The 12,218-nt window shown below is 29.4% G+C and overlaps 1 protein-coding gene across 2 annotated transcripts; it reads left to right on the plus strand.

Annotated features, from left to right (window-relative positions):
- Positions 1 to 2,346: 2,346 nt before the first annotated feature.
- On the plus strand, positions 2,347 to 8,419 carry LOC128958949 (vigilin-like). 2 transcript variants are annotated; one of them, XM_054304916.1, is made up of 5 exons: positions 2,347 to 2,555; positions 3,238 to 5,099; positions 5,192 to 5,392; positions 5,967 to 7,805; positions 7,955 to 8,419. In XM_054304916.1, the coding sequence occupies exons 2-5, from the start codon at positions 3,273 to 3,275 to the stop codon at positions 8,216 to 8,218; spliced, it is 4,131 nt and encodes a 1,376-aa protein (XP_054160891.1). In that variant the 5' UTR covers positions 2,347 to 2,555; positions 3,238 to 3,272; the 3' UTR covers positions 8,219 to 8,419. The 2 variants fall into 2 exon arrangements, with proteins under 2 accessions (XP_054160891.1, XP_054160892.1); XM_054304917.1 differs by lacking the exon at positions 2,347 to 2,555 and adding an exon at positions 2,926 to 2,980.
- Positions 8,420 to 12,218: the final 3,799 nt, after the last annotated feature.

The raw sequence follows: 12,218 nt of genomic DNA on the forward strand, positions 1-12,218 counted from the left end.
TAATAACTTATATTTATTGAATATACTGTATAAATTTATGTATCATAACTTAATAATGATTATTATTATTATTATAGCTAAACAATAGTACCTTAATTGTGCTAAATTATTTATCAAAAATATAAATTAAAGTAAATATTTGATATTGATAGTTATGATAATTATAAAAACCATGTTATCGATAGTCTAATTTAACGAAAGTACAGTACAAATAATAATAATAAATTTATTATTATTATTATTATTATTATTATGATAATGATATTAATAATAACAATAATAATACTAACTTTCAAATTAACAATGTTATCATCATTTGTTTGGTGACATTTATGTGTTTGAAGTGTAGATAACTTAATATATTGTATATATTTATAAAAATAATAATAATAATTATTATATTTTAATTTTTACTAAATAACATAATAATTATATTCCAATATAATAATAATAATAATAATAATAATACTGTTGTAGTAAATATAACAATAGATTAAAAATAAAAATAAAAATGTATTATCGGATTTTATTTTTGCTGTTTATTTTATGTTAAATAATTTATAATAATAAATATTAATTAGACTCAACTACTACTACTACTAATACCTACCAATAGTTTTTTTTGATGACACTAAACATTTATAAATATTAATAATCTACTTATTATTAACGGTACTACTTATAAATAATTTATTAACAAATTTTTATATGATAATAATCATTTTATGATTATTATGTTCAAATATTATCAATATACTATATATATATATTTGTATATCTATCAATTAATTTATTGTGATATTATTATTATTATTATTATTATTATTAGATAAAATATTTTGGAAAAATTATTATTATGTTAATCGATTAGTCGGAGGTAGGGGTGGGGGTGAGAGGCAGGGGTTTCAATATTAAGGCCATTGTTAATGATAATAATAATAATAACAACAACAACACTGTGTATTTAGTAATAGATTCTGTATATATTGATATTTAATAATATATTCTGTATATATATATTGATATACAGTATGATAGCTGTTTAGTTGCCTATAATAATAATAAAAATTAAATATAATAGTGTAATACATTTAAATAATAAGATTACATACAATTTGATTACAAATTAGTTTAACAAATAAAAAAATGCTTGATATTATTAATCACAAATAACCCTTATTATTTTATTTGTTATTATTTATTGAATTTATAATATTCTATACAAATCGATGCTATAAAATTTAAATAAATTATTGGACTATTATATAATAAATGTTTTTATACATTTCAATATATTATTATTATTATTATTATTATTAAATTATATATAAATTTATAGCATCATAAATAGTAATTTACTGTTTAAAAAAAATGTACTGGTATTTTGAGTACATTGACTACAAAATGTATAGAAACAAAAAATTAAATAAATAATAAATAAATCAATAAAAATAATAATATAACGCTATTGTTTGCAAATAATTTTTAATAATAATAAATTATTAACATTTTTTTTGTTACTATATTTCAGTTATATATATATATATATATATATATATATATATATATATATAGTAGAGTATATTATCAAACATGTATGTATTATTATTATTATTACTACTGTACCGGTACTAGTAATATTTATATATAATAATATTTATACCGGTGCTTTGATCAATTATTATATAGTATATAATAAAAATATTATACATATATTTATTATAATAATATTTTTTTTAATTAAACAAAAAAACTATATATATATATATTAATTATAGTATTATGTTTCACACAAACAATTAAACAAATTGATAAATAAATATTTTTTATTAAAAAAATTATAGTTGTTTTTAGTTAATTGTAGTTTTTTTTAAAGTTAGCGCCCGGTATGCATGTATGCGTGTTATTATATACAGTATATGCCGTCCACAAAACACACTGTAAGGGCAGTGACTACAACTTATGGCTTATGGATGGACGGGTATATATACCTGTATATATATACAGTGTATTGTCGGTGTGTATATGTTTTTTTTTATAAAAAAAACTTATAGCAGGCATTGAAAAGGTGGTTAAAAAACCTTAACCACATTTTAAGAGTCAACAACAACACAACACACACACACACACTGTATGTATACGGTATGTATGTATGAGTTTCTCTCTCTCTCTCTCTCTCTCTCTCTCTCTCTCACTGTAGTAGTGTTTGTTGTATTGCATTACATAATGTCTGTAATGTTTTACTGGTGTGTATATAGTATTTACTGAGTATGTCGTGTTGTATGTGTCCAACACTACACTTATAGCTATAGTATAGCTATAGACAGCAATACATATATAATACATATAAAAATATTTTTATAATACTTGTTAGTAGTGTTTGTATCGCTCGTTAAGTAAGGAGTGATAGACAGACAACTCATTCAAAAACACGACAACACTATAAACACATCAAACGCTATACACATCAATACGGCAACAAAAAAGCGGACAACACTGAAGTCATAGACCCGATTACCCCCTTTAAGTGGACGGTCATTACGGCGACAGTACGGGTAAGTGTTACTAAAAACCTAACCCTAACCTAATCGGTGGCTAATTGTTTCAACACAAGTGTTTCAATAGCTGATCCTAACAACAAATACCAATTGCGAGACCCAATACCCAGTGACACGTCATTCACGTACAATGTGTTTGACTGTCTGTCTGTCTGTTTGTAAGTGTGGTTAAACATCATTTGATGACTGTGTTAACCATTATCATCGACAGCACTAAGTGATTATCACTAGATTTTTCTTTTAGTTTTTTTTTCTTAATATATATCTGCAAAATGGCCACAAATATGGGTTATATATATACATATCTCTCTCTCTCTCTCTCTCTCTCTCTCTCATTGATGAGTGTATTAATCACGTAATACGTGGCAATCAATTAAGTCTGAATCAATCAGTCCATCACTTCTAGTGTCCTAACTCTTTGTGTATGTAATTACTTCCTCTCTCTCTCTTATAATCCCTACCATCACTTCCCATACAATTCCCAGACATATATGTGTAGCCATTATATTTAGCGGCGCTTTAAATACTATAGGATATAACATATCTATTATTATTTTTTTTTTGATATAGGATTTAAATACCGGTTTTTAAATTATAAAAAAAAAATATTAAATGTTTTTTTTGAATACCTGTCTTAAATGCTCCTCTTTTTTCACCCCATCTCTCTCTCTCACTGTAGAAGTACTGTAAGACTCGGAACCGATTAACCCGATTATGAATCCGGATCCCGCAATGGCCTACGATGGCCCCCAATTTACCGGTCAGTTTACTACTACAGCAGCAGCCGCCGTCGGCTTAACCGACCCCAATGGTCATGTATCGGCTGCGCCATATTACGGCGTGGCGTCCAACGAACCGCAATCATCATATGGACAACATTTGATTGGCACCACCGCCGCCGTCGTCATCGGCGACGACTATCCAATTGCCGGCACCAGCGGTATTGTCGAACCTTTATCGGCGTCAGTGGCACCGGCTGGCAGTACAGCGGCACTGCCCACACCATCCTATGACGATATGTTTCCGACACTACCGGAACTGGAATCCCGTTCGGACGGTTGCGATCCGGGAGCCAGTAATCCCTGGGCAATGAAGGCCACTATGAAAGTGAAATCATCGAATATAACTCAAGTATTTCGTGTGGCGCCTGAAGAACGACGCTATCGTGAACTGAATTCAAGATTTGGAGAACAAGCGGAACAGTCGAAGATTTGTGCGGATATTATGCAGAAAACTTCGGCACACATCGAGATGAGTGTCTCGAAAGACGGTACCCTAACGTTCCTGATTACCGGCAAAGAAGATACAGTAATTCTGGCCAAACGTATGATTTCATCGGAACTGCAAACACAAGCCCAGGCATTTGTGGCCATACCTAAAGAACATCATCGATTTATTTTGGGTAAAAATGGCCAAAAGTTGGCCACTTTGGAACAGAATACGGCTACGAAAATAACTATACCTCGACTGAATGATACATCGGATCAGATTAAAGTTGTCGGCAATAAGGAAGGCATCGATAAAGCCGTTCACGAAATCCAATTGATTAGCAACGAAATGGCCAGTCGTGCTAAAGAATCGGTTCAGATACCGAAGATTTATCATCCGTTTATTTGCGGACCGTTTAACGATACCTTGAGTGCGATTATGTCCGAAACGGGAGCCAAAGTCAATATACCGCCACCGAGTGTTAACAAAGAAGAGATAACAATAACCGGCGAACGGGAGGCAGTACTACAAGCAAAAGACCGGATTATGAGAATATTCAGAGACCGGGAAAAGAAATGTCAGACAGTGTCGATGGAAGTCAGAAAATCGCAGCACAAGTACATCATCGGACCGAAAGGTCATACGCTGAACGAAATATTCCAGGAAACGGGTGTATCGGTTGAGATGCCGGCCAGCGATAGCCAATCGGAAACGATTGTACTGCGAGGCGAACAAGAAAAACTGGGTCCAGCACTGGCCGTATTGTATCAGAAAGCGCACAGTGAGGTCGACGATGAGATACAGGTGCCCTCATGGTATCACAAGTACATACTCGGACCGAAAGGATCGAAATTCAATGAAATATCCCAAGAGTTTCCCAAAGTTAACGTATCGTTTGTGGCCAACGACGACAAAATCAAAATGCACGGACCGGTTGCCGAAGTGGCCAAAGCCCGCGAAGTTATTGGTCAAGTGATCAATGAAATCAAATCGAAGATTATTGTCGACGAATTGAAGGTTGAGTCACGCTATCATCGATTTATTATCGGTAAAAATGGTGTCCAAATTAAACATATACGCGAGGAAACTGGTGCTCAAATACATATACCCAGCGAAGGTACCGAACATGTGGCCAGCAGTGATATTATACGCATCGAAGGTTCGCCGCAGAGTGTGGCCAAAGCTCGCCAGGAATTGGATATAATTATTAAGAAAATGATTGAACGAGAAAACGAAGTATCAAAAGACCTGATGATTGAACATAGATTTCATCGGCAAATGATTGGCGCCAAAGGCGAAAGTATTCGCGAAATTCGGGATAAGTTTAATCAGGTTTGGGATTTAAATTTGTTTTTAATTTACCGGTAATTGATTTAAAACTAGTATTAACTTCTATTGGTTTGTTGTCGTCCGTAACACTATAGGTAATGATTATGTTTCCCGAACCCAATGACCGTAGCGATAGAGTGACCATTCGTGGCAATCGTAAAGATGTCGATCTATGCTATAAGCATTTGTCTCAGCTCAACAAAGAACTCCTATCCAATAACCATAGAGTGGAAGTGCCTATATTTAAACAGTTCCATAAATTTATTATCGGCAAAGAGGGTGCCAATATTAAAAAGGTATGTCAATTGAAGGACAGTTAGTTAGTTAGGCTTATCTCAACTACCAGTGCTTCACAGTTACCTTGTTGTTGTTGTTGTCAATTATTGATTATAGTGACATACATACAGTATATTATCTTATCATTTAGTTTGTGCAATAGTTGTTGGATTTTTTTTTAATACTGTATCACTATTTTATATATACTGTATATATAATTATTTATATTTAATTATTTTAGTTATAATAGCTGTTTGAGAGAAACAATATGCTTTGCTAAACAATTTTTTTTATTGCAAAAACATTTAGTAAGATATCTAATAAGTATTATTATAAGACAACAACAAATTATCTTAAAATAATAAGTGATTTTTTTTTATTTATTAAACACACACAGACACAGTATATGTATTTTTTTTATATTGAACTCTAGCACTTGAAATCAAATACAGTATTATATATTTAAAAAAAAAATAATAGAAATTTGCAAATAATTTTAGGAAATTTTAAATTAGATATAAGAAAATGTATATTAAATTACATTTTATTTTTTTTGGTTCAAATATATTACCGTAATAATTTTTTAATTAACAGATAAGAGATGAAACAAATACCCGAATCGATTTGCCTGCTGAAGGGGCCGACTCTGAGATGATTGTCATTACTGGCCTCAAGCCGAACGTCGAATTGGCCAAAGAGCGGATAATTGCCATCCAAAATGAAAAGGCCGACGTGGTTACCGTCGACATCATAGTACCGGCAAAGATACACAACTATATAATTGGCGCCAAAGGTCGCGGCATTCGGCAGATATCCGAAGAATGCGGTGGCGTTCTGATCCGTTTTCCCGATCAGGGCTCCGGCAGCGATAAAGTATCCATCAGTGGCCCGAAAGATTGTGTCCAAAAGGCTAAGAAATTGTTGATCGATACGTCTAACGAACAACAGATCAACAATCATAGCGACGAAATCAAAATCAAACCCGAATTGCATCGCTATTTAATTGGAAAAAATGGTGCAAATATTCGAAAAGTTAGGGACAGTACTGGTGTTCGGGTATTGTTTCCGACGGCCAAAGAAGAGTCTACTGAAGATCGGGATATTGTCTATATTAGCGGTAAGAAAGAAGAGGTTAAGAAAGCTAAACAAATGTTGGAAACAATGGTCAAAGATTTGGAAAAAGTAGTCGAAGACGAGATGCGCGTCGATCCGAAATATCACAAACATTTTGTGGCCAAACGGGGCGAAAAACTCAAACAAATTGGTGACGATTTTGGTGGTGTTTTAATCAGTTTTCCCCGAAGTGCCCAACGAGACAGCGATCGTGTGGTAATCAAAGGTTCCAAAGATTGTGTCGAAGGCGCCAAACAGCGTATTCTCGATATTATTGCCGATTTGGACGCTCAGATCACTGTCGAAGTTGTGATCGAAGCCAAATATCATCGAACCCTAATGGGAACTCGCGGTACACGAGTCCAGTCCATTACACAGGAGCACGACGTGCGTATCAAGTTTCCCGAACGCGGAACAAACGGTGTCGCCGGCGGTCCAACCGGTGATGACGAAGTGCCTAATGGCGATTACAACGGTAACGCCGCTGATAATGTAGACCCCACGTCGTCGCCAGTCAGTCCGACTGACAAAACTAAAAAATCGGACATTATTTTGGTTACCGGTCGACCGGAGAATTGTGAGTCGGCCAAAGCGGCACTTATGGCACTGATACCGATCAGTATCGAAGTACAGGTACCGTTCGATATGCACCGATTTATCATTGGTGCCAAAGGTGCCGAAGTTCGTAAGCTGATGGATGCCTACGACGTATCGATATCGGTTCCACCGCCCAGTGCTGCCAGCGATGCAATCCGAATAACCGGTTCAAAAGAAAACGTCAGTCGAGCTGAGAAAGCAATTGGCGAACGCGTCCTGAAGATCGAAGGCGAACAACAGGAACGACAGGCCAAGAGTTATTCGGATACGATTCACGTGAATCCCATATATCATCCGAAAATTATTGGCAAACGCGGCGCCATTATTACGAAAATCAGGGATAAGTTCAAAGTTCAGATACAGTTTCCCGAACTAAAGCGACGAGACAGCAACAGCGGCGGTACCAACGATGATGAGAACATTAAGGATGTAATTACTATTATTGGCTACGAAAACGATGTCAACGCAGCCAAAGACGAGATCCAAAAGATTGTACGCGATCTCGAAGAACTAGTTCACGAAGAGGTTTACATTGATAGTCGAGTTCATCCGCGACTTATTGGAGCCAAAGGCAAGAATATCAGGAAAATTATGGACAAGTATAGCGTCGACATACGATTTCCGCGCAGCGATGGCCACAGTCCCGATCTGGTAGTTATTAGCGGTTTGGCCGAAAATGTTGACGAATGTAGAGACGAACTGTTGAATTTGGCCGAAGAATATGTAAGTATTTTTTGGTTATTGTTGACTAATTTTATTATTAAATATTGTTGTCTTAATTGTTGTCTTAATTGTTGTCTTAATTGTTGTCTTAATTGTTGTCTTAATTGTTGTCTTAATTGTTGTCTTAATTGTTGTCTTAATTGAAATAGATTGACGAAGTGGTCGAATTTGTAGCGCCCAGTCGTCATACAAATACCGAACGACACTCCAATAAGGATTCGGGTTTTGTAGTCAAGGGCGGCCCGTGGGAGCTGAGAGGAGGAGGCGGCGGCGGCGGCGGACAAGCCGTACCCGATACTACTGATGCCCAAGAATTTCCGTCTTTCTGTAGTGAAATGTCGGCGCCGGCGGCCACACCGGTTGACGATAGCCCGCGCAATACGCCGTGGGGACCGCGATCGGGCCGACAATAAAAATTGACTGAAAAACAAAAAAAATATTATGAAAAACACAATTATAATACACTAATAATAATTTTATTTTTTAGCATAAATTTAGCCGATAATTTTTTAATATATATAGTGATTATTAATTATGACAAAATGTGTTATTATCATATTATTAATTAATTAATTGATTAATTGATTGATTAATTAACTAATATTATTAGGAATATTATTATTATATATAACCAAATATCTGAACTTTTTTATTAGGGGGCAGAAGTGTTAGCCAACTGTTTTGTTAACTACTAATAATAATAACTAAAATGAAAAAAACATAACTAAACTAAACTATAAAAAAAACAGAAAAACCCTTATTATATCAGTGCCTATACGTGCCATTCATGTCATGTTTTTTATATATATATTATATCATTGATTATTATTATTATTATTATTATATAAAAGTTTATATACTATAGTGGGCTCACATCTCTCATATATCTTCAACATAAAAAAAAAAGTTTAGGTGTCGGTTAGCTATTATTTTATTGATAATTGAAAATCAATTTTTTTTTAATTGTTAAGAGAAAAACCAAAATTATTATTAATTATTATTATTATGTACTCCGAAATCAGGGTTTTTATTGTTTTTTTAATTTTAATTATATTTTAAAGTGAATTATTTATATAAAAAAAATTGAAGTGAATTGAAGTTTATTTGTATACACGACTAGTCTTTTTTTACGATAAAAGGACTCAATTTTTAATACAAACAAATATATATATAAAACATAACTTTATATACAGTATATAATATATATATATATTTAATTTCAACGAACGGGTAGTTATTTATATATCTATATATAAATAAATCTATATTTTTCATCTACGGTTTGGTTACATAAAAAAACATACACACATATTATGAGACAATTTTTTTGTTGTTTAATTGTAACAAAAAAAACAAAACAAAACATTATAATCATGAAATAGTCATCACTTTAAATGATATACAAATTTATTACAACAATAACATTAATAATAACATCAACAACAAGTCTGACTAATAGATTTTTAAAAAATGAAAATTATTTAATTAATTGTTTTATTAATAATAATAATAATCTATTTGTAAGTTATATATAAATATGCAATTTAGCGATACATTTACAAAAAAACAAAAGTTTTTATTAATTTTTTATTAATAGTTTAACAATAGGGGGCTAAAAATGATTTAATTTTTTTTACATACACAATATATAAATATATATACATAACAATTATCACATACACACAAAATCATAAAAAGTTAATATTATTATTATATAAATATATAATTTTTGATTTTGAAATATTTAATGTGTCTTCCAATTGAACAAAAAAGTAAAAAAAAAAGTTTTTTGTTCATATATTTGTAAATTATTATTATTAAAACTATTTCGTATATAAATGTTTGTAAAGATACATAACAACAACAAAAAACAGTTGAATATATATATATATTTATTTAAAAAGTGAACTTAAAAGCCCCAAAAACAATAGGGTACTAAATATATATATTTATAAATATATATAAATAATTTATATATATTTAAAAAAAACTATTGCAATACTTTTTTATATTTAATAACATGTAAACGATTATCTAATTTAGATATTGTTTTATTATTATTATTATTATTAATCAATTAATTAATTAATTGGTATTTGGTTATGAAAACATCTGAAAAAAATTAAGTCAAATTACTGTTAAATTATTAACTAAAAAAAATAATATTGTCGTTATTATTATTGATAATTATTTGTAACACAAATAATAATAGTTTTCGTTAATATTATTATTATTATTGCTTTTTTATATAAATATAAATATATATATAATATGAGTATTCAATTCATTCATAACTATTGATATAATATTATTGATTGATTTCCACGATTTTTTTAGGCGCCGAAATGAATTGAATTTATTTTATTATTAACGTTAAAATAATTATTCATTAGATTTTTATATTTTAAATATTATAATAATAATTATTATAAAAAAAAATTATAAATATATAAAATTGGAAACTTTTGAAGAAAAGGTTTACTTTTTTTAGATTTTATTTGATATATTTAAATTAATTGTCATTTTATTTAAATTTTCTATATAATTATTATTAGTAATAATAATAATAATAAATTATAAAAAAGGGATTTTTATTTAACATTTTATTTTATCTTTATAAAATATATTGAAAAATAAATAAATTTATACAATTATATTTGCTAAAATTGTATTTAAAAGAGACTAAATTGTTTTTTAATTTGATTATAAGAAAAAAATATTGTTATAAAATAAATAAAAACTAAAAAATAATTTTTTTATATTTTTTTTCAATTTTGACTAATAGAGAGAGAGAGAGAGAGAGAGAGAGAGAGAGAGAGAGAGAGAGAGAGAGAGAGAGAGTTAACTGAGATTTGATTGATTTAATGTATTCAAACAATAATTTTGATGATAAAATCTAAATTTCATTTAAATTACTAATTTTTTTTAAATGTAATTACTAAAACATATTAATAATACGTTTATTAATACCAGTAGTTAATTATGTTTAAGCAGTTAAAATTATCTTAACTATCAATAAATAGATTACTATTTAACATTATACACAGTATATATATATATAAATTTAATTTGTTTAATCATATTTATCGGACAATTAAACTTTATTACGAGTGAGTGAGTGAGTAAATAAATGAATGAATGAGTGAGTGAGAGATTTTAAAAAATATATTTTAGGGCAGTGCTGGTGTAGGCCATACATACTTATAGTTAAACTTATAGTATAATATTATTAGGGAATGTATAGCTTTAAACGCCTCTTCAATTTTTGTCAATGAAATTGTGTATAAAATTTTTTTTCGGTGGGTTTTTTTGTCAATTATATATATACTATACTATACTACAGTTTATATTTGACTATACAATTATTATATACTGTATACTAGTTTACTATTTGTTGTTTGCAAATAATTGCAACTATAAATTTGCTGAACATTTATGGAAAATGGATTTATTTTTTTTTATGTGTGTTTATAAAAACCTAACTAAACGTTACGTAAAGCGCCCCATAATTTTCAAAAGTCAAATATAATTATATAAAGCGATGTGTAGGTGACATAAACTCTCTCTCTCTCTCTTTCTTTCTCTCTCTCTCTTATTTCTCTCTCTTTCTTTATTTCTCTCTCTCTCTCTCTCTCTCTCTCTCTCTTTATTTCTCTCTTTATTTATTTCTCTCTCTCTCTCTCTCTTTCTCTCTTAATATTTTTAACAACAACAAAAATATAATCTCAAAAAATCCAATCATCCAATGCCATAAAAAAGTGAATAAATTGTGACAAATATTCACGATTTTATGTGTGTTTCACTACAATAGTCTTAATTCATAAAAATAATTTTATAAACAATTTTTTTAAATATATAGCAATAAAAGCCATTTTTTATATACTGTATTAATAGTATTGTATTAAGTGAATGTATTTTTTTTATCACAAAAAAATGATTTAATGTTTTCTTAAAAAAAATAATTTATTTAAATGATGTGATTTTTTAAAGAAAAATATTTATTATTATTATTATTGTTTTTTTATAATAATTTTAGATTTTATTTTGTGATTTTTATTCAGCTAAATGATAACAGTTTTTTTTTGTTATACAATTATTTCAGATCATATGGTTTATTGAAAATGTTTGTGTAATATTTGATTTATATATAAATTATATTTTTTTTTGTCTTCAAATTATCGTTCAACTGGGTTGAGTCAAACAATTTTTTTTCTCAATAAATATATTATTATTTTTTTAATTTAACCAAATATTTTGTTATTTTATTTATTTTTATTAGTAATATAACAACAATTTATTTTAATTTTTTAAAAAGTTATAATAATTTAATAAAATTAGATTATATATATTTATGTAGATTTAGTTTGAATAATAAGTTTAGTAAATTTTAATTAACTATTATTTAATTTGAAA

The sequence above is a fragment of the Oppia nitens genome, unplaced genomic scaffold (assembly GCF_028296485.1).
Source record: "Oppia nitens isolate AA-2021 unplaced genomic scaffold, nextdenovo-longstitch-racon4-pilon3 scaffold3_pilon_pilon_pilon, whole genome shotgun sequence".
In the NCBI taxonomy this organism is placed as follows: domain Eukaryota; kingdom Metazoa; phylum Arthropoda; class Arachnida; order Sarcoptiformes; family Oppiidae; genus Oppia; species Oppia nitens.

What these genes read in the sequence shown, in the direction of transcription:
- LOC128958949 (XM_054304916.1), top strand. Translation starts at nt 3,273, where the DNA reads ATGAATCCGGATCCCGCAATGGCCTACGATGGCCCCCAATTTACCGGT. An exon ending in TTCGGGATAAGTTTAATCAG is followed by an intron (nt 5,100 to 5,191) that starts GTTTGGGATTTA and finishes GTAACACTATAG; the next exon opens with GTAATGATTATGTTTCCCGA. An exon ending in TGAATTTGGCCGAAGAATAT is followed by an intron (nt 7,806 to 7,954) that starts GTAAGTATTTTT and finishes TAATTGAAATAG; the next exon opens with ATTGACGAAGTGGTCGAATT.